General features: G+C 30.3%; 2 protein-coding genes across 3 annotated transcripts; both read left to right on the forward strand.

The window, feature by feature from the left end:
* The first annotated feature begins 59 nt into the window (after window positions 1-59).
* Window positions 60-21373, forward strand: LOC141538386 (uncharacterized). Of its 2 annotated transcripts, none has more exons than XM_074259817.1 (9): window positions 60-2938; window positions 5281-5528; window positions 5616-5793; window positions 10132-10376; window positions 10457-10776; window positions 11572-11683; window positions 18672-18854; window positions 19626-19868; window positions 21077-21373. In XM_074259817.1, exons 1-9 carry the CDS (start codon window positions 316-318, stop codon window positions 21155-21157), a joined length of 4233 nt encoding a protein of 1410 aa, XP_074115918.1. In that variant the 5' UTR covers window positions 60-315; the 3' UTR covers window positions 21158-21373. The 2 variants fall into 2 exon arrangements, with proteins under 2 accessions (XP_074115918.1, XP_074115919.1); XM_074259818.1 differs by having other exon boundaries at window positions 10147-10376.
* Window positions 16889-18658, forward strand: LOC141538393 (uncharacterized). The gene is made up of 2 exons (XM_074259825.1): window positions 16889-17656; window positions 18029-18658. The coding sequence occupies exon 1, from the start codon at window positions 16909-16911 to the stop codon at window positions 17653-17655; it is 747 nt and encodes a 248-aa protein (XP_074115926.1). The 5' UTR covers window positions 16889-16908; the 3' UTR covers window position 17656; window positions 18029-18658.
* Window positions 21374-24015: the final 2642 nt, after the last annotated feature.

A 24015-nucleotide genomic window follows, 5' to 3' on the forward strand; every position in this document is an offset into this window, starting at 1 on the left:
GGTATCTTTGTCGTGACTTCAGTATAAACCATCGTACATTGAAAAAGTTATCGAGAATTTAAAAGCTACTTATTCGGTATTTTAATTACAAAACAGCCGTGCGGTTACTGATCAACCTAGCCAAGTGATTAATTAAAACCATCCTAACGTAATCAATAAATAACAAAAAAATAACTAAAGTTCCAATAAAAAATCAAGAATCAAAGTGTGAAAAAAGTTATTCTATATAAAGATCAATCTAAAAAGGATAAAACAGTTGCCGGTGGATGATGGTGGGGTTGTCCAAGCAAAGCACGAACAAAGAATAGCAAGAGAATGGTAGAACACAGTGGATCCGGTTGTGAGGAAGCACAAAGTCCTAAAAGACAAGATGTCATCAATAATAATTCACCGAAACCAAATCATTACAGCCATGAAACAATAAAAAACACGAATCGTTTTTCGCTGTTCAAGTGGTTCAAGCCAAAAGCGAGTGAAAAATTAGAACCACAGAATTTAAGTGCGTGTTCTAGTACCTCAAGTGTTGACACGCTTTACAGTACTACAACAGTAAAGAGTTTTGCATTCCATTCAGGGAAAATCCAAAAAAATGACGAAATAGTGACACTTGATCTCCTGAAGCACAACCAAGATCTAGGACCTTTTGGTTCCGGTGCAGCTAAGATAATCCACAAGAATGACACTCCAGACTCGCTAGATGTCACCAGGACATTGCCAGCTCACGTTTTGTCACAAAAGCGCGACATAACGACCCGTTACTCCTTGCAGAACTGTTCAACGAATTTCGGCTCCTGCGACAATCTGACCAGGCTGAACTCAGCGGGGACCAATTCTAATAGAAAGTTCGAACAAAGACGTCTGCATGTGAGGGGCAAAAGACGCGCACCTCAGCCACCTAGACCTATAAGTGTTTGTGAAAGTGTCAGTAGTGTCGAAAGACGCAAACGTCAGGCTCCAAAGCCGCCCGGCTGGAATCAGAACGATAATATGAACAAAGGAATCCATTCGGAAAAAGTTCATTCGAACACTAATCTTGATATGATGAACCAAAAGCAGGAAACTAGCACAAAGTATCAGCAAAATCCAATCAGTAATGATACGTTGGTGCTCCGTGGTGGTGTTTTGGTGCCGAAGATTGATAGTCCGTTGAAAAAAGCAAGTAGTCCGGTGAAAATTCGTGCTACTCCGCGACCTTGGTATAAGAGAAGTGTTTTTGAAAACAGCAAGAAAATTGATAAGGAATGTGTTGAAGAAAGTGTTGTTCTAGCGACAAAAGTTAACTTCTTTCGGGAGAAAAGTGACGTAAAAGATGACAAGCGGAACGCTAAGAAGAAGTCGGGTTTGTGTATTTTGACGAATATCAGTGAGCTGGACAAAGAAGCTGCGGCTATTGTTCAAGAAGAGCAGGCTAAGACACGTGCTGCGATGAGAGAACAGCACAATTCGTCGGTTAAGATGGAAGATATTGATAAGTACAATGACAATCAGGAGGAAGTTGTTCAAGACATTGTGACATCGTCTATCGAAAGTTCTCCAAAACGAGGAACACGTGCGTTGATTTCCAAGTTCAATGCTATCGGTAACATTACTAAAGTGACCGTGAATTCGAATTTCTTTAATAAGAACATGTCACCGAAGTTAGAACGTCAATGGAACCCTGGAACATCATCGAGCAAAGAACGGGTTGGAGAAACTGCTGATTTGTCAAGGTACTTTCCGGGAAATTCTAACAAAAGTCCTCGAAGTGCCATCAACGCTTCAAGGTCGTCATTTCTGCAGAGTACCTTGACAGGCAGTACTGTTGATGAAAGTGATAAGAGAGTGATAGAACCTCAGAAGATAATCAATGACGTGACGAATCGGCTGACCGCATTGCAAAGTATCGTATCAACAGGTTCGAAGGACAGTGAAGTGAAAATCAATAGCCCGATTGTATATCACCGGGACAAAACGGTTCTGGATGAGCAGATAATTGAGTACAAGAAATCCCCGAGGGTCTACCGGGCTCAGGACAAGAGTAACAAGGATATTCAGAAGGAGTTTACTGATTTGTTTAAAGAAATCGACCGTCAATTGAATTTGGATTTGAAGAATGAGGAACCGAAAATAAAATCTAATTCATCAGCGGAAAAAGTTAGCAGAGTTTTAGATATTTTGGTTGAAAAAGAGGGAATTAAGAATAAAACAGATGGTGATATAAAGAAGTTTGATAAAAATAGCAAAGCTACGGGTGTTAGTGATGACAAAGTGACTGTTGATCTGAAAGAGATGCTTAAAGAAATGAAGCATTCGTTACCTAAACGGCCTAAAGCAAACAAGCGAAGCCGAGAATCGTTGAAAGAATCTTCGAAAAGTTTTGAGGCGGGTAATTTATGTGAGTCTGTTGTTATTTCTAGTCCGCCTGTGATCCATGTGGCTCCGACGACATCATCAGTAGCTTCGTCGTTTGCGGTAAAAGATAACAAGTATCGCGAAGCTGATAAAAGTAAAGTATCATCAGCAGTTCAGACTTCTGGGAACTTGAGAAAGGTGCTGAACAATCCTACATCATTTGCGGGGCCATCGACTTTTCAACAATGGAAGGATGATGTCATCTATCGGACCAGTGGCAGGTCTGCTAAAAAGGGACTTGTCAAAAACACTTTTCAGCTGATGCGTCCAAGAGAGTTCGCAGCTATCGAAGCTATCAAGACAATGAAGATTACTAATCACCCTAATGATGATGATAATGATAACAATACGTATGCTAATGTGATGGAACAATCACTTTACGCCAATGCGCTGGTGCTCCCGTCCAGAAATCATCAGATCATATCTAATAATAGAGTTGTTATTAATGATAATGAGGATGATTTGAGAAAGAAGAAGCACAAAATTCTAGTACCTGATGCTAAGAGTGATGATAATAAATATCCAGTGGAATTTATAAAAGCCTCTGGTGAGTTCGTTGTACGTTTTTAAAGTGATTCACAGTCTTGGGCTATTTATAGTATTTATGAATAAGTTTCTTGAGCTTTTTCAACGTTGCTAGTCGTATTTTTTGTTACGGATTGGAGTTGATACTGCGTATGTTTGGGCGTCAAATATTTTAAAATTCAAGCATAATTGTATTTGTTTTCACAGAGTTTGTAGTGTTTATCTATTTACTATTTTTCAAGCTACCAGCGTGACCGCTGGCAGTTGTTTTAATCTCGACTTAAAATTTTACGAGATTTCTCACAAAAATACTCGTCATAATTGCTTTCAGTCTAGAACAATAGACAAACGAATATATAAACATGTATATAATTTATCTGTGATTTTTTCTAGCGTAATTTACATTTAATTTATTAATAAACAACGCTACATTCTGAAGAAACAGCCGTCGATGATTGAACTATCGACAATCATTATTAATCAGCCGCATTTTTTTTTTAAGTTCATAATAATTTTAGCTTTATTAAAAATGCCTATTTAAGTCCTTCGCATTTTACTGCAATAAATAAATCTTAAAATTGACATTGTAGCTTAAATAACACAAATTATAAAAGTGGTGGTTGATGTCCTTTTTCATACGGCGAGTATTATTCATACGAGTATTACTCACTTCTCTTTCTAATCGATGAAAATAAATAACTACAGCATATCACGTTCGTAGCGCTCGTGTTAGAAATCCCAAATTTAATTTCAATTTTTTTGTTTTTTTTTTTTTTAATTTTTAAAGTTAATTGTGGTTATTTTTTTTTTACTATTCTAAATTTTATATTATTCACTATTTTTATGATGAATGATAATTAAAAATCAAAAATAAGAAAATATCGATCAGTTTAAAACTGCACACCTATTTTTTTGTTATAAATTATCAATTATCTTTTTAACAATTTTTTATGATTTTTAATTGTTCATAGAATTTCTTTCAATTATGCAGGACGATTTCCTCTTTTTTGAAAAAATTTGAGTTTTTCAATGACACTACCATCTGTTTTCCAAATTTAAAAATTTTTTAAACGTGATTCTATAAGAGGTATTTCAAGAAAAAAGCTATGTTGAGAATTGTTTTTGTTTTTTGAAGATGAAAAAAATTAGAATCTGAAAAACACAATTTTTGGAAATTTTAGAGAAATTTGAATGTTTTCTATAAAAAAATTTTAAATGATACGGATCAAACGATTGAATTTTTATTTCGAAATTCTAATAAAAAATAAATCTAGTCTTCTAAATAATTTTTTTATAAATTAAAAAAAAAAGTATTATGACATGCCTCATATAATAGTTAATAAATAATAGTTCACAAAAACTAAAAAACACTAATTAAAAAATAGAAAATAACTTTTAATAAATTTTAATTGAAAATAGTGTAAAAAATTTTAATAAATATAAATTAATAATAGTGTAAATAAGAAAAAAACGTTTGATTGTAAAAAAAAGCGTGAGGTGCATGGTGTCAATAGTTATAAATATTTCATTGACAGATATGAGAAGTATTATCATTTCGATAATATCTTAACCCCCACCCCCCTTAAAAAGCACCCCATGCTTTTTTCTTCAAATAAAACATTTTTTACTCATTTACACTGTTATTAATTTATATTTATTAAAATTTTTTATTCAAATTTATTGAAATTTATTTTCTATTTTTTAGTTTAGTTTTCTATAAAAAACGTGTTATTTATTTTTTTTCAGACTATTATTTGTTTTGTTGAATGAAAATTCTCTTTGGTATTCGAAAATTTGTTAATATTAGATAAAGCGGTTAAAGATAATGATTAGAAATTAATATTAACATCAATTCCTGCCTTATCAACCATAGATAAAATTTATACAAATTAACAAAAATCTTGTTTCGCAAACTGAATTATAGAATAATCTTATCAAATTAGTGTATTGTCATCGGTCCTCAATAAATCTAAAAAGTTTGAAGGAAATCTGACTGTTTAAAGTGGGTCACTATTGCGCTGAAAGAAGTCGGTCACAGACAAAGATATTAACAAACATGCAAACAAACATACATATAGGTAAAGCTAGTAAAGAAGCGTGTAAAAAAAAGTTTTATAATTTTACAAAATTTATATTGTAGTAAGTAAGTTGAAATTGAAAAAAAAAATTTTTTTTTGAGGGTTTTATGAAGCTAAAAAAATGCAATTATTTTTTTTATCAGTTATAAAATTGTATTGAATTTTTAGAAAAATCTTCAAAGATAATTATGAGAAAATTCTTTTTACAGAAAGGAAATTCTGAAAATTGTGAAAATGGTATAAAATTTATAATTAATAATTAATAAAGTTACGTATATTTTTTCAGGAAGTAAAGATAATGAAGATGATCAAACTCAGAATATGAATACTCTGGCTGTGAATCGTTTACTCAGAAAACTAGAAGGCGCTATAGCTTCAGGAAACCACCAAAAAGCCGCGGGTTTTGCTAAAGATTTGGCCCGACTTAAAATTCAATGCTCAGTAGTTCGACAACGCCCGAAGGTGGATAATTTATTGAACGTTGATATGTATATCGAAGACAGATTAGCGCATCAAGGACCAATACCACTTCAGGTAATGTAATGAAAACCAAACTTTTTACGACGAGAAGAGAAAAGTTCGATGACATCCGGAATTGATGTGTTTTATATTGGTTTTCAGCTACCGATAACAATGACAGTAAAACAATTGAAAGTTAAAATTTTTAATGAGTTTGAAATACCGGGTAATGTACAGAGATGGATTATTGGAAAAACTTTAGCGGAAAATGATGACGCTACTCTTGAGGATCTTAATGCTATTGAAGGAACGCCTGTTTTTCTCTACCTCGTTGCACCAGGTAATTTTTCATCTATTTTAAGTACCTTAATTATTATTATTTTGTTTTTTGTAATAAACTTCAATTACTTTAAACAATAATTAGATTGATTCGAAAATTTGATGATTTTTGTGTCAATTGATACTTTTTTTCATATGAAGATTTTTTATTGCATTAATAAAAATAAGCGGCATCAACAACAGAAGATGAAACAACGGAAGTGAAAAAAAAAAGAAAATAAAAACATATATTACATACACTGTTAAAAATCAGGAGTTAATTCGGAGTTAATTTTTATTCCCATTAAACAAAATTTAATTAGCTGAAACAAGTTTCAGAAGTCTGAATTTTAAGTTTGTAAATACTAATAATATTTTTCCGAAAAATTGACTTTTGGAACATTTAACGAAATTTTCAAAAAGATTATTTTATTTTCGAGTCTTGTTAGTAGATCCTAACATAAAAAAATAAATTACGAATTGTTAATATTATGTCGGTTAATTAAGAAAATTAATTACTTGAATTTTATTGTGGGGGCGAAGGGGGTCATTGAACCACGGAGCAATTGAACCATTCGAATTAAAAAATTGAAAAAATTGAAAAAACACTTCATGCTCTAAGAATTAAATTCTAATATGTTAAACTCGGATACGTTCAAAACTTGAAATCATTGCGATTAATAAATTTTAATAATATTTCAATTTTTTAAGTAATTGATAAAGTTTGAATTGTAGTCATTGTATATACTTGTACTTTATAATCCTCAACTTTGTTTATAGTAATATAATAGTTTATTTATTTATTATTTACTATTAATTGTTATAAAATTATATGGGGTCAATTAAACCAGCAGTCCCGGGGACGATTGAACCATACGGAGAAGCATGGGACATGCGCGCGCATCTTGACTCTACGTGAAAAAACTCAGGAAACTAACCTAACAATTTGATGAACTGAATTTATAATGAAAATGTTTTTTCAATTGATTTTTAATTTATTTAATATAATATCTGTGCATTAAAACGACGCAACAGTAATATTGGCAAGTAACAATTCATACATTATTCATTAAAAGTTCGGGTTTGAGTTTTAAATATTATTGGTTCAATTGACCCCCCCCAAGCAGTGGTTCAATTGCCCCCGAGCGGGGGTCAATTGAACCATTCGACGCATTTGGATAAATTAATAATTTTTAAAGATTCATATTGTTTATTGACTAATTTATGTATTGATAATGATGGTAGGCATAATGAACTAGCATTCCAAGAAAAAAAAATTATTAATTAGTTTTAATTCGAATAGTAAAAAATTACTAAACTTTTTTTGGTTTAATGGACCCGTCTCTCCCTTAATTAACGAATCTGGCAATTTTTAGGGTTTCATAATAAATAAATCATTATCGGAACAATTTATCAGAAAAAAGTACTAATAGAAGGGAAATATTAATATTTTTACTCAATTAATTATCAAAGGCATTTTTTATAAGCATTTTATAAGCTGATAAAACGAAAAAAACTCCTTACGGACCTCAAAATCCTCTAAAATCAGTTCCTTCATACTTGAAAATTTTTCAAAAAAAGTTTATGTTTTTTTTCCAAGATGCCAACCCGACCTCTTTTCCTCACATATTTTCTTACATTCACGACATTATCCAAGTAAATATCTTTCATGACGTAAATTGCCAAGTTTCATATCTTAGAGTATAAAATAAGCACTTGCTCATATAAAGGCCGTCCTAATTAATTACCAACGCGGAACTTTTAAAGTGGCTTTTCTCATAAAAAATTGTTATTTTTATAATCCTTTCTCAAACAAATGTTTCAATTAGATCATTAAAATTACCTTGTTTTTAAAAATAACTATTATTACATTCATTCAAAAACTTAATGGATTATATTTTACGTGAAATACATTTCAATTATTAACAAAATTAATGTAATGAAATCTCGCTTGAACGTCCAAAAATAATGAATCCACCCAATACAGCATCGAAGCTTAAATGAACGCATCAATCAATCATCAATACTAATGATAATTAAATCCTTTCATCAAAAAAAGTATTTTCGTATAGGATTTTACGGAAAATCGATTTTTTACGTACTTTTAAAGTTCAAATCTTCAAAAATAACTTTTTGAAAAGGAGTTTTCAAGTGTGCGTGCGTGTATATATATATACTAGTTGTTATTCGCCCGCTTCGCTGGGCATTTTATAGAATTGTATTTTTAGATTTAAACTTGAAATTTAATTAGAGTATTGTTTTGACTTTCACAAATTCCAAATTTCATCGAATTAGCATATACCTTTTATCCATGTAATTATTCCAGCTAATATTCATTGTAACTTTCAATGTGCAATCATTATAATGTTTGCGTGGCTTTTTTTCAAAGATGAATAATAATTGACACGAAGAAAAAAATTTGAAATGAGAATTTGGAGCCTATAGGAGCTATAGCTTGGAAATTAAAAAATTTAAATGTTAACACCCGCCTTCGCAAACCCCTGTGAGGTGAGCTATCATAAAATTTGCCCATCGACTTTTTCTACATCTCTTACAGAAGATTCCTACCAAATTTGGAGTCGACAGGAGCTATAGTTTTAAAAACGGGAATTTTTCATTATTAACGCCCCCGCAATCCTCTTTGGGGTAGAATATCGTAAAATTCATTCATAAATTATTTTTTCATCATTTACAGAAAATTCCTACAAAATTTGGAGTCTGTAGGGGTTATAGCTTGAAAATTAAAAATTTTGATTGTTAATATCCACCCCCGCAACCCTCTGTGAGGTGAGATATCGTAAAATTCGTTTATAGATTATTTCTACATCTCTTACAGAAGATTCCTACCAAATTTGGAGTCGATAGGAGCTATAGCTTGAAAATTAAAAATTTTCATTGTTAAAAGCCACCCCCGCAACCCTCTGGGGGGGTGAGATATCGTAAAATTCATTCATAGATTATTTCTACATCTCTTACAGGAGATTTCTACCAAATTTGGAGTCGATAGGACCTTTAGCTTGAAAATTAAAAATTTTCATTGTTAAAAGCCACCCCCGCAACCCCCTGTGGGGGTGAGATATCGTAAAATTCGTTCATAAATTATTTTTACATCATTTACAGAAGATTTCTACCAAATTTAGAGTCGATAGGACCTTTAGCTTGAAAATTAAAAATTTTCATTGTTCAAAGTCACCCCCACAGCCCCCATGGGGGGGTGAAATATCGTGAAATTCATTCATAGATTATTTCTACATCTCCTACAGAAGATTCCTACCAAATTTGGTGTCGATAGGAGCTATAGTTTAAAAACGGGAATTTTTCATTGTTAACGCCCCCGCAACCCCCCTTGTGGGTGGAATACCGTAAAATCCGTTCTTAGCTGACCTCTACTCGGCGAAAGGAATATTCCTACCAAATTTCAAGTTTCTAGGTCTGATGGTTCCCGAGATATCGTGATGAGTGACTATATAGATAGGAATCTCTTATATATATATATATATATATATATATATATATATATATATATATATATATATATATATATATATATATATATATATATGTGTGTGTGTGTGTGTGTGTGTGTGTGTGTGTGTGTGTGTGTGTGACCTTCTTATTACTTTTGAACGGCTTGACCAAACTTAAATTTTGATTAAAATTTCGACCGATTCAAACCGGTAGATTTTGAGAAATCTCAAAAAAACTACAAAAAAAAAAAACATTTTTTCGAATGTGGTTTTTCCTGATAACTTTTCAACGGCTCTACCGATCGATTTTAAAAACTAATCAGCTCTTGACATCCAAAAACTACGCCGATCACCGCCAGCCCGGTTGAAATCAGTTGATTCGTTCGTGAGTTATCGTTAACTAAAAAATCAAAAAAAAATTTTTGTTTCGGAATTACTTAGAAATTCCTAGTTCGATCCATTCAAACTTAAAGGTTTTTTATGAAGCTTCAAAAACTGCGTCAAGTGCTACCTAACGCGTGAAAATCAGTTCATTTATTCAAAAGATATTGCGGTTTAAAAATTCAAAAAATAGAGTTTTATTAAACTTCTAGCAGACTTGTGAGCTCAGAGAGCTCAAAATGACACGAAAATTATATTTTTGATCTCGAAGAGCGGGAAGTTGCAGGGATGGTCTTTAGGTCAACCGTTTTCCTAATTTTTTTCTTCTAAATTGAGCGAGTACTTTTGAAGTCTCTTAACTTTTTTTAAATATCAATAAATAATCTAGTAAAAAAAATAGACATTAAAAATGGCATTTCTTTTTTACTATCTTACTTGAACAAACGCTTAAAATTAATGCCTCTGTACCAGAACGTTCCTTTATTTATAAAGCATGATTGAGTAATTGATAGGTAATAAATTTATAGAATTACAGATCGGCGATATAAATAACAAACAATTTACCAAGGTATTGGATCAAATTCAGCTGCCGGAAAAAACTTCAACCAACAAAGAACCAGAAAGCAAAAAAACAATTTATTATCCGGAGAATCAGAACAAAAATGTAATTAAAGAAGATCATAGAAAATATTTATTGAGATTAAATGATTCAGTACCTAAAAGTTTATTATTTCCAAACGGAAATAAAGGTGATACGGTAGGATTGAAATTCTTCATCAATGCATATCAATTTTAACTGAGCGAATACTAACACACTGCAATTTGGTTTGCGTTTAGGCTGTGAATAATTATAATCAGATATTGTTAGAGAACAATGACCTAAAGATTAAGGACTTAGATGTTAAAAAAACTGTAAATAGTGATTTGACTAACGAACCAGGGGAAAATGAAAAAGTTGACAATACACCGGATCAAGGAGCTGTTGCTCTCCCGAAAAATGATGATGTCAACAAAATGGAACAGTATAAGCAATTGATGATGCTTGAAAATTGCGATATTGTTTTGAATGTCGAACCCATCGAGTGCCCGATTTGCTTCGTTGTTTACGATCCACTTGAGGGTGTTGTACTCCGGGATTGTTTGCACTCATTTTGCAGGTATGTTTTATTTGTTTTCAATTTTTTGTAAGCTAAAAATTTCAATGTGTTTCTTTTCAAACGAAAAACAAAATTGAGTTATTGTGTACACGGAAAAAGATATTCTTTAACAATTATAGTTAAGTTCATGAAAAAAAATCACTTTCTGCAATCGGCAATACTTCTTGAAATTTGTATTAGTTAAATTTACTGGAATCTCCAGTAAAATAAAAAAACTTTAACACATATCACCGCATACAATTTGTGGGTGATTTTCAACGAGTTGTAACTCCGAGGAAAATGATCGTACAGAAAAAAAAAACAAAAAGCAAATTGTAGCTCCAAGTGTCTAGTTTTCAGATATGACCATGAAAATTTTTTGTCATGCCCGGGTCTGGAGAAATCTTAAGAAATCCACAAAAAAAAAAAATTTTCCAAATTTTTTCTCGTCTTCGAAAAGGTCTACGGGCTTCAAAAAATTTTTTTTTATTGTTTTGCTGAAAAGCTTTTTTAGAAAATTTAATGCCCTTCAATTTGACGTAATTAAAAAGCATGTATGATAATTTGCCGTGGAGTTATCGTCAGTGTGAAAAAAAAATGAAATAAAAAAATTAAATTGACAATTTTGAAAGTTTTTTCTAAATTTTTGCAAAAAATTTGTTGACTAGAAAAAATAATTCAAAAAGATAAAATATACTTTTATCTAACAGTCTGATTTGTTTATTTTTGCTTCAATAAGAAAATATATTCAATGAAAATTACAAGCATATTTATTGATTAAATTAATATTGGCTTTATTTTTATTTTCTACTTTAGGGGATGTATAGAAAATACAATTAAATATTGCAATGAAGCGGAAGTGAAATGTCCATATCGAGATTCAGACTATACCTGTGAATCAACACTGCAGGAGCGTGAGATAAAAGCTGTAATAAATATTTTTTTTTTTATTATTATTTTATTATATGATTATATGACTAAAAAAAATAAACAGGAGGGTGAATGTAGGTATTGCTTGGCTACAGCTGGGTTGTCAGTTTTTTATTTTTATTCCTCGAACAATGATAATAATAATAACAGTCATAAAATAACAGCTTTATTTATCGGCTTTCATCATCGTTTTTATCAATAATTAAAAATATTTGAAAAAATAATTTTTTATAATCCCATTTTTTCGAGCGGAACGTTTTTTTATTGCATTATTGAAGGAATTTTTTTTTATTGTCATTAATCCATTAAGCAAGCTAATGTTTTTATAACAAAAAAGTATTGTTGCATTTTTCAGTAATCCCGCATGGAAAAATCTATATGTGAAAAATATATGCGAATATATGTCTACATATACGTTCACATATAAATATATATGTATATCATTGTCTCAATTTACACAGAAAAAAATTTATTTTGAATCAAGTAAATAATTTTGAAGAATTTCACCTCCTTGATTTGAGAAAAAAATTCTTAAATTATGAAATTTTTTTTTCAGTCTACACGGAAAAAAGATCGCGTGAAAATTACAATAGCAACATCGTAATCCAGGCCTAGACTTTCAATATCTTGATTTCTATAATTATATAAATTAAAAATTACTACACAGAAAGAAAGAAAGTTGAGTCAAATGTTAATTTTCTTAAATCAAGAAAATCAAGGAAGATTGAAAAGTTCTTGAATGAAGTTAAAATTTCTTGAACGAAGTTAAATTTTTTTAAGCCAAGGAAATTTCTTCTTACTCCAAAATAACTTCGGTCTTCCTTACAATTTTCTTGGTTCAAGAAATTTTTTTTTCTCTGTGTATTTGCATATGAATTTTTACGAGGCAAACATTGTAATTTTAACAAACAATGTAAATAATAAACAACATAAAAAATCTTACGATACCGGCCGTCTACAGAATACAACTTGAATTATTGAAAATTACGATGTTATCCCGAGTCGAAATTTAAATCGTAGATTCAACGTATTGAACATTTAAATCGTAGGTTGAGTGTATTAGACGTTGAAAACGTAGGATCAACGTAATGAACATTAAATTCGTCATTTGAACGTAATAGACGTTAAAAACGTATATGTTGAACGTATCCAACGCATTGTAAATGTGAAGAGAACCAATAACGGGTGAAAATAAATAATATTAAAACTACTTAAATAACTACACATGCTTGAAACCAAAATAGACAAAAAAAATTTTTTTCTCAGTTCTGTTAGGGAGATTTTACATTTATAGCTAAAATTTACCATTTTTTTTCACGGATATGCTTTATCGAAATTTTTTACCCTCGGAATAGTTTACAAAATTATGTAAAATTTTATGAAATATGATTTATACGATTTTATACCAAAAATGGCCTCATAAATGTGTATATAAAATGATAAATTTTTATACAATTTCATACAATTTTGTACCACTGTAACGGGCTTGTGACGGACAGGAATAGAAACCGGGTTCGATTCCTCGGAGAATCAGAATTATTTTTTCGGTGATCGAAACTCCTCTTTAATTTGAGTGACTGAAAAAATATTATAGTAACATCGTAATTTTTCTTGTAGTGTATAAGACTGTGGGCAAGGTTGAACAGTACAATTCTCTGGAAAAAATTTACGATGTTACATCATATAAATTATGATGTTTGAGTTCTGGTTCGGCACTACAATGTCCTATACTAAAAATTACGATGTTTTCATCGTAATTTTTTGTATAATTTTTTTCCGTGTATGCTTACATATATTTTGGAATGTATCTCTACATATATGTCAGCATCTATTTGAAAAATATATGTTGACATATTTTTTTTGCGTAAATATATGCGACATATATATTTCTCCATGAGGGAAAATTTATGGATGAATTTTATTTTTAATCAGATTTTTGAATATTGTAAGCATTTTTTGATATTGATATCGTGATTACCAGGACATAAATTGCATTGCTGACTTACGAAGTAAAACAGTAGAAAAAATTATTTTTCTGCTGACAAGAAAAAAGAAAAAAACTAGTAGAAAACAAAAAATGTATCTTAGCTCGACGAGTGTTGTATAAAAAATTGTGATTTAAATAAATAGTGACGTAAATGTAATTTTCAATGTTTCGCGGTTGTCTTTAAGATGAGGTATATGAAGCACTTGCGCTAACATTATGACTTAGCTGACTTTGTTGAGACAATAGATTGATTTAGTGGTATTACAAACTGATTTTTTATTCCAACTTGGCTCACTTATATGAAAGAACTGATAAATTTATTACCTTAAGTAAACTTATTTGTTACTATGTTTATGAATGGAGAGGGGGAAGTTTGTGATGTGTGTAGGCAAATTAAAGTTTCGCCGGTGGAAAATTAGCTAACGTAAAAAAAATTCAAATAATATCATTCGTTTGTATAAAAAAGAAAGTATCAAGAATCTTGTGTCATAAAGGTAAAATTTTCTGTGATTACACAAATTTAAAATCATTAGAAAGATATTTTACTTTCCTTTCATGCTTATCGTTCAATTTTGACACTAAGTTGAATGCTTAAGTGTGCAGACTTACCTCATAAGACTCTATATTTTTCAATAATTCCGTCTTTTGTTATTTTAAGGAAATTATTTTTACGAGTAATACAATTGCAATATGAAAACGGTGATTCAAATTAGGAAAAAAGCTAGACCCTGATAAAGCTGCGCTTTATGTGACGTGCGAAAAATTACCTCATAAGCTTCTATAAAAACAGATGAATCAATTAGGGGAGAAGGGGGGCAATTGAACTATTCAAATTAAAAAATCGATTAATAAATTTTGAAAAATTGAGATTTTTTTATTTTTAGGCATGTAAATTTTTTTTTCGGCTGGTGACAAATTGTATAATAATATTTCAATTTTTGAATTAATTGATAAAATTTGAATTGTAGTCGTTGTATATACTTATACTTTATAATCCTCAACTTTGTTTACAGTGATATAATAGTTTATTTATTTATTATTTACTATTAATTGTTAAAAAATTATATGGGGTCAATTGAACCAGCAGTCCCGGGGACGATTGAACCATACGGATAAGCATGGGATATGCGCGCGCATCTTGACTCTACGTGAAAAAACTCAGGGAAATAACCTAACAATTTGATGAACTGAATTTATAATGAAAATTATTTTTAAATTGATTTTTAATTTATTTAATATAATATCTGTGCATTAAAAATGTGCAACAGTAATATTAACAAGTAACAATTAATATATTATTTATTAAAAGTTCGGGTTTGAGTTTTAAATGTTATTGGTTCAATTGACCCTAAGCAGTGGTTCAATTGCCCCCGCTCGGGGACAATTGAACCATTCGTCGCTTTTGCATGAATTAATAATTTTTAACAATTCACGTTGTTTATTGACTAATTTATGTATTGATAATGATAGTAGACATAATAAACTACCATTCCAAGAAAAAAAAAATTATTATTTAGTTTTAATTCAAATAGTAAAAAATTGCTAAACTTTTTTTGGTTCAATTGACCCCTTTCTCCCCTACTCATCTAATATGTAAAGTAAAAGTGGATAAATACGAGTCAAATGAGGTACAAAAACCTGAAATAAATGTTCTTATACAGCAATAAGCTCATTAATTATCTCTGCATAAATATAACAGACCAGCGTATTTACCACACGAATCATTATATTTTAATGCAACACTTAATTTTCCTCTCTGTCGACACTTTTAAGGGGGATAGCCACTGTAAAATTTCGGAAAAAAAATTTTTTTTTTTTTTTCATTAAACTGAAGTTTATATATTCAAAATTATGTATTTCAAATTTTATAGAAAAATTCCGAATAGTTTTCGAGTTATAGTCATTTTTATAAGAGCGCGTCGATTGACCGTTTTACGCGCGGCGCTTCGACGAAAACGTCGCCTGCTCGCTCCGTCTTTGATTCGTACGGGTTGGCGATTGTTTTCCCTCACGATTGTCAACCGTTACAATTATTTGACTTTTAACGTATATTTTTTCTTATTGTTGAGATACTGTACCTCATAGTTTAGTTGTTTTGTATGAATACACACTCGTTCTTTAATTTATTGAGTTTCTTAGTGTACTCGTTATTGTTTACCTTACTTATTTTTTTAAATCTTCTGATCTTTTTTTTTTTGTTTATTTAACAAAAAAATTTGTTAAATAATGGATCGTAAACAAAGTAAAGTTATTAAAAACGAAAGAAAACTGCCAAACGACAGGAAAAAATTTAATCGACCGCTCAACAGATATGAAACTGAAAAAATACTGGCTCTCAACGACGTGATAGTGCTTCCAAGAGGAAATTATCACAAAAATCTGATTGTACAATTGATTCGAGTATTAGCTACAAAATTATAAATTTTTTTCGATATTTAATTTACTAAGTGGCTGTGTATCGTGTAAAAAGTGTGGTGGTGATGTAAACTTTACTGAGACAAGTATTCGAGGATTAGGTTTTAAACTAGTTGTGAATTGCAAAAATGTGATCCAGTTTTGATAAATTCATGTCCACTCATCAAGAATGCGTATGAAATTAATCGCCGTTTCATCTTTGCAATGCGGATAATTGGTATTGGGTTATCTGGAGCTGAAGATTTTGTGCTTTCATGGATTTACCACGACCAATGTTCCATAGCTTTTACGATCATCTGGTCACACAAATCAGAAATGCAGCTAGAAACTGTTGTGATTTAGTGTTGAAAAAGCTGCTAAAGAAGAAATCCAAGAAACCTGCAAGCATTTAAAATCCAATGACATTCCTGGAATTTCTGTCTCCGGTGACGGTAGTTGGAAGAAAAGAGGGTTTAAATCTTCATTTGGTATATCTTCTCTAATTGGTTACTTCACTGGCAAAATCGTAGATGTAAGTATGAAATCCAGTTATTGTAAGATGTGTGCGCTAATGAGCTCAAAAAAGGAACAGCTGAATACGATCAATTTATGCAAGACCATGCTCTAGACTGTCCAATAAACCATGAAAATTCTTCTGGACAAATGGAGGTAGATGGAATAAAAGAGATGTTTATGCGATCAGAGTTATTACATAACGTTAAGTATGTAAACTATATAGGTGATGGTGACACTAAAACGTATAAAAATATTTGTGATGCTAAACCGTATGGGGACATGGTGAAGATAAAAAAAAGGAATGTATTAATCACGTGCAAAAACGAATGGGCAGTCGACTAAGGGCTTTGAAGAAGCAACGAACTAACAAGAAGACAAAAACAGGAAAAGAAGAAAATACACAGAAAAGTTTAGGTGGGAAAGGTCGATTAACGGACAAAGCAATTAATGAATTTACAAAGTATTATGGTTTAGCAATCAGACGTCATTCTAATGATGTTGATGAGATGTATAATGCTATTTGGCAAACATTTTATCACAAGTTTTCATCACCCGAAGATCCGCAGCATTTTCTTTGTCCTGAAGGTGCAAATTCGTGGTGTCAATTTCAAAAAGCTGTGGCAACAAATACTTTGGACTCATTAGTTGAAAAACCACCACTTCCTGCAGATATTGCGGAAGCTTTAATACCGATTTATGAAGATCTATTGAATTCAGAGTTATTGGAACGATGTGTCGGTGGGTTTACACAAAATAATAATGAAAGCTTCAATGCATTAGTGTGGCAGCTCGCCCCAAAAACAAATTCTTCTTGTTCCCTTATTGTTGAAATAGCTTTATATATTTCAACAATTACATTCAATGATGGGGCTCTAGCAACTCTGAAGATATTAGAGAATCTCGATGTTAAAGTAGGACCAACACTCTACTCATACTGCGCTGAGCGCGACGCTACTCGGGTTAAAGCTGCTGAAAGCCGCATGGAAACGGCCAGTAAAAAAATAAAAAAGTCAAGGTCAATACTAAAGATAAGGAGGAAGAACCCTCATATGGCCCAGGACTTGATAGTTTGATGTGAGTATGAATATTTTGTGAAAGACTAGATTTTAAAGTTGCGAGAATCTTCTTAAAACTTTACTCGCGTTTTTCTCAAAACGACTTTTTCAAACTTTCCGGTACTGTAACTTTCGTAAATATGAACCGATTCTCAATTTTTTTGTTTCCCCGTATTCGTCTACTTAGTGGCTATCGTCGCACGTAGGGGATTTTGAAAATTTTAATTTTTAAGATTTTTTAAGGCTGTTTGAGTCCAAAAAATGAGGAAAAAGACGAAAAAATTTTAAATATGGCGCCATTTTTTCTCAAATCAAAATTTTCAAAATCCCCTACGTGCGACGATAGCGACATTCCTATAGATTAAAATGCCGTTTGGTTTTTTTGTTTCAGATAATCCGTTTTTGAGTTACAGTACCGGCAATGGAGGGGGAAATTTTTTTGGTGCTCTACAAAAATGTTTATAACTTTGTGATAACAAAATATTTTTGAATAAAAATTTAGGAGAATTATCCTCAACATATACTTTATAAAACAAAAAAAAACCGATCCCCAAATTCCTTTATTATCCTAGTAAAAAAAATTCCCGAAAATTGCCTATTTTTTCCAGCGTCACAGTGGCTATCCCCCTTAATCTCCTAGCTCATGATTCGACAGTAGTTATATCCAAAAAAGCAAATGCTGTTTCATTACTTATTCATTGTTCGGTTGATGAATAATTTAAAGGTAGTTTATTTGTTTACCGAAATTTTATAGGAAATAATTCCGTAAATTTAGTGATTTATTCAGTGTTGAGTCTCAATAGTTAGTAATTCCGGTTTTCATTAACATTAAAAATTCTATTAAAATATCAAGTGAGTATTTGTGTTTGTACACCAACAAAAGAATTGCAGAAGAAGATAATTTAATAGTTTTATCACCATTGTGCAGGGTTGCAATTAATTAAATTTATTTTACAATTTATTTATTGCAAACGCTAATGAAAAATAATTTGTTGTTTATTTTTTAAATACTAATCATATTTATTGTATTACAGTTGGTGAATCCGCAAATTTATGAACAACATCTAGCGAAATCAGTTGCGCAAGCTGAAAATAATGCTGGTCATAATGCATTTCATTGTAAGACACCAGATTGTCCGGGGTGGTGCATCTACGACGATAACGTTAATAACTTTTTGTGTCCTGTCTGCAGCAAAAATAATTGCTTGACATGTCGGGTAATAAAATATTTTAAATTATAATTTTTTATAGTATTAAGTTTCTTCATACACTGTAAAAAAAATTGAGACTGCAAATTCTACTTACAAATTTTTTACAGTTTAATATCTAGTTTTATTATTACAATAAGAAAATATTTGGTTTAATTTAAATCTGAAGATAAATTTGAAATAATTTAAAAATATGTAGTTAATAATATCAAATTTGTTTCATTTATATATGAATCACTTTGAACCAAACACTATTTTGTTTTAGTTTATTTGATTAAATTCACAGAAAAAAAGGTTCACTTGCGTCAAAAAAATATTTTTCATCCTAATTATTTTCTTGAGCGAAAAAAAATTTTTTTGTGACAAGAAATCTCACTTATTCCAACAAAATTAATTCTCTTGCTTTAAGAAAAATGTATCTTGATCCAAAAAAAATTTTTAAGCCAAGAAAATCATCTTGTCTTGAAAAAATTTCTCTCTTGCTCCAGAAAGAAAAAAAGTCTTGAGTCAAGCGTCAATTTTCTTAAATCAAGAAAATCTTAAGGAAGACTAAAAATTTCTTGAATGAAGTTAAAATTTTTTGAACGAAGTCAAATTTTTTTAAACCAAGAAAATTTCTTGTTGCTCCAAAATAACTTCAGTCTTCCTTATGATTTTCTTGGTTCAAGAAATTTTTTTTTTCTGTGTAAATAAATTTCAGTGTAGAAAAATTGTATAAAATTAACTCTTGTGTGATAGTTCAAATTAAAAATTTTTAAATTTGTATTCTTGTATTCAAAGGTAATTCATGAAGGCAAGAATTGTTTTGAATACCAAGATGACGTGAGAATATCCAAAGAAAGTGATCAGGAATCTAAACGCACCGCAGCTATGTTAGCTGAAATGTTGAGGCGCGGCGAAGCAATGGCATGTCCTACTTGTGATGTTGTTTTAATGAAGAAGATGGGATGTGACTGGTTGAGGTGCTCAATGTGCAAAACTGAAATTTGCTGGGTCACCAAAGGACCACGCTGGGGACCTGGGGTAATTATTTTTTTTTTTTTTTTTTTATTCAAGGAAGAATTATGATGTAAATTGATACAAGAGAATAATAACTAGGTCAAACATTAATCGTCGTAATGATTATCAAGATTAATTAACATTGCGATTATTGTTGCTGTGATCATAATCGTGATTATTATTATGTTCCTCAATACTAATTGTCTTCACGTATAAATTCTTCTTCCAAATAAATTTTTGTAAAATGATATTTTTAATTCAAAATTTTTCTTTTGGAATCAAATTTTTCTTTATTAAAACATTTTTATCAAAAAATTTCTTTTTAGATTTGGAAAACTTTTAATTTTTTAAAAAGTTTTAACATTTCCTTTCAATTTCAAGAAAACAAATTAATAAACAAATTTTTTCAGTTATTCTTCGACAAGGTGACGACTGAACACTAATTTCAAAATTCCCTGACTTTTCCATGACTTTTCCCAGACCAAAAATAAAATTTCAGGACCTACAAAAAAATAATTGCTATTCAAATATTCGTTATAATTGCAAATTATTTTAAAAATAATTTTTGTATTCCAGAATTCATATCTAATACCCAGAATTGAGTAAAAATTTGGAACTATAAATTATTTTATAGTTTTTTTCAGATTTCTAACTATTCAAAAAAGATCAGTTTCTTTCGATTAAATGTTTATAACTTTTGAAAGTACATTAATTAATATTATCTTTATCATTAATCATTGAGAAGTTATACTTCTTTTTTATTATTAATTATCCATACATTTAGTTTTTTTAATATAATTGATCACAAAAAAAAAAGAAACATAAATTAAGAAATTGAATAACATAAAATAATGTTAAGCATTGTCTAAAGTACGACTTTTAGAATACAACAGAATAATAAAAAATAAACTAGAAATTTTTCTGACCCAAATTAAAACTCCCTGACTTTTCACTGATTATTCCAGAAATTCCAAATTCCCTGGCATTTCCAGGTCAATCGCCACCCTGTTCGAAATTGAGCAATTTTTCACTTACAAATTATTAAAAATATGTCCAAAATATATATTCTGGAGCTTTAAATAAAAATTAATAAATTTGAAACTTCTTGCACATAAAATTTACTAAATAAATTTCTTAATTTTTTTCAAAATATCACAATCCATTAATAATTCTTTCCAATTAATGCACTTGAAGTCCATAAATAAATACATCAATAATACTTATTATTTCAGGGTAACGGCGATACCTCAGGCGGATGTCGATGTGGCCAAAACGGAGTAAAATGCCACCCTTGCTGCAATTACTGTCATTGAGCGATTAATTAATATTTCCTTAACAACGATTAAGATACGAATTAGCATATAATTTATTACTGTTATTATACATACTAAATTTCTGCTTAAAATTAATATTGATCGTATCATGATAGTGGTAAAATGAAATGATGCAATAACAATAAATAGACTGTTTTTTTACAATTATTAATTATTATTATTGAAAACAATACAGTGGAATGATTTTTTTTTATTCTTTAAGTTGGTATTACATTACAATAAATATTTGTTTATAAATTATTGTCTTATTTGTATTTTTTAGTTCTTAAATTCTACACGAAAAAAAAATTAACTTGAATCAAGAAAAAAAATTTTGAACCAAGAAAATAATTTTTGAAGAGTTTCATTGTCTTGAATCAAGACGAAAAATTCTTGAATTAAATAAAATTTCTTAGTTAAAGAATTTTTCTACTCAAATCAAGAAGATAAAATTCTTCAAAATTATTTACTTGATTCAAGTAAATTTTTTTTTCTGTGTATATTACAGGTGGGATCAATATAAATTTCAATTAGAATTCTAATTAAAAAATTTAAATAATAGTTTAAGGAGGTATCGTGAAAAATTACTTTTCTTACAATATTCTTCAATTTTTGAATACGCGCGCTTTTGAATGTACTCTATAAGAATATTTTTTAAATAGTCCTTGTGGTGCTAATTTTTGAATAATAATAGTTAATTAAAGTTATAACAAGTATTTTTTATCAAAAATAACATAAACAAGCTGGATTTATTTTTTAAAAAAAATGTTTGAAGGTAACGACTTTCGATATTTTACGTGAGTGGAAGTAAGTGAGCGATAGTCTGTAAAGAAAGGCAGCAACACTAGTGCGTGAGAAAGAAACCAATAGCCATAACCTATTGGTGTCTTTTTTTAACGTGATATCTCCTTAACGTTTCTGTTTGAATTTAAACTTGATAGGCACCCTGATAGCCAGCGCTTTCTCAGTAAGTGTTGACTTCCAGCAGTTACGGTTAATTTATACATCAAGTGGGCGGTAATTCTTCTTTCAACAACAGTTGTAAGCAAATTGACGGAAATCTTCGGCCGCAACTTGAATACAAGTTAACAATCAAACTTGTAGTTAAATTTCCTTTCAACTTTACTACAATTTGAAGGAAATACTTGTACAGCAAGTTTTGACGTCTATTTGCAGAGTAAGTTATAGGTAACTAATAGGTAATCGCTCGCTTTGCCAACTCTTTTCGTCAAGTTTGCTTCAAATTGCGGACGTAGATTGACAGTAAGTTATAGGTAAGGTGGCTATCAGAGCAATTGGTATAAAATGGTTCAGAAGAACCACCTTAACACCTTACGGCAATTAAATATTTACATATTTCTTCTTTAACAGCAATCGTTATGTTACCACGCAGAGAAATAAATGGGATTTTCATATTTGATGCTGGTAAAGCAGATCAAAAATATAAAAAAAAATGTACTCTGATAGCCACCTCAGCTGAAACTTGCTGTCAATCTACATCCGCAATTTGAAGCCAATTTAACGCAAAAAGTTGAAAAAGTAAGCGGTTTTAGTTACCGAACCAAAAATTTTTGTAAAATTACAATGATATTGCAAAACAAATAATTACTAACGTTACACTTGGCTGAATAAATAAAAAAGTTTCTTAAACTAACTTTCTTGAGTTGAATGAAAGTTCTTAAGTTATTTATCTAACAAAATTAAAATAAAAAATTATTAAAATTTATCAAATTAATTTCATATCAATACATTGCTCATTTTTTTCAAAATAAATCTTTCCTCTCAGCGTAATGAAGAAGAAAAAAAAAACTTGAACGGCCGTGGCTGGAGGACCCAGTTCTGGCTAAAGCTGGGATAATCATTGGTTCATCCAAGGCTTGGTTGCCCAGCCTTTGCCCAAGGATGAGTTCTTTTGCCTCACCCATTCTATCGCGAATCAGTCTTGGCTCAGACTCGGGCAATCATTGGGTTAGCCGAGGCTGATTTTCCCGTCTTGGTCCAACGAAGAGCTCATAAACATCATTAGTGCAATTTTAAGCGCCTAGGTATGGAATTAGCGGGAAGTTGCAGGGATGGCCTTCAGGGTCAACCGTTTTCCTAATTTTTTTTATTTTATTTCCAGCATGTTGAGATATTCAACACAGTAAAAAAATTTTATGTTAAATATTTAACATTTTTTTGTGTTAATTTAACACAATAAGTGTTAAATTTACACATAAAATATTTAACACAAAAATTTTTAACGCGAAGACTCAAAATTGTTTACTGTGTATTTTATCCGAACAAAAACAGTTTCACTGTAAAAAAATTGCGCCAAGTCCACGTTCATAAAACTCATCTCAATAAAGTTTGCACTTTACAAAAAAAATAAGACTCGATATGGCACAGAGTCAGCTTAACTCAGAATTTCTTTACTCCAACCGAAACGTTACACCTTTATTCAGAGCCATCTATACTTCAAATTGACTTTACTCAAATTGTATGACATGCTTATTCAATGAGAACTGTACCCAATAACAGCTTTACTCCATTTATCGCAAGGTAACAAACATTGTCGGTAATAAAGGAATGTATATAGGTTAGAGTTATGTTGATGATAAATTTAAATTTAAAATAGAAAATATTAGTTTGCCAGCGGAATTATAAGAAAATATCTAAGTCGTATTATTAATTATAATATCTAAATCGTATAATTAACTATACTTAAATGGAACAAAAATAAAAATAAAAATAAAAATTTGATTTAAGACATTTTTTATATTATTAAGTTATTTATTTTATTCATTTATAAATAATTACTATAAAAATGAATGATTTTCATATCACATCAATATGATTGTAAACTTACTAACATTGTA

This window comes from Cotesia typhae, unplaced genomic scaffold (assembly GCF_013202065.1).
Source record: "Cotesia typhae breed Kobodo isofemale line unplaced genomic scaffold, CoteBio_Ctyphae contig_20, whole genome shotgun sequence".
In the NCBI taxonomy this organism is placed as follows: Eukaryota; Metazoa; Arthropoda; class Insecta; order Hymenoptera; family Braconidae; genus Cotesia; species Cotesia typhae.

Excerpts from the sequence above, each read along its gene's own strand:
- LOC141538386 (XM_074259817.1), top strand. The coding sequence starts at position 316 with ATGGTAGAACACAGTGGATCCGGTTGTGAGGAAGCACAAAGTCCTAAA. Across the intron at positions 10,377-10,456 it reads ACGGAAATAAAGGTGATACG|GCTGTGAATAATTATAATCA; the intron begins GTAGGATTGAAA and ends GTTTGCGTTTAG. Across the intron at positions 11,684-18,671 it reads AGGAGCGTGAGATAAAAGCT|TTGGTGAATCCGCAAATTTA; the intron begins GTAATAAATATT and ends ATTGTATTACAG.
- LOC141538393 (XM_074259825.1), top strand. The coding sequence starts at position 16,909 with ATGGGCAGTCGACTAAGGGCTTTGAAGAAGCAACGAACTAACAAGAAG.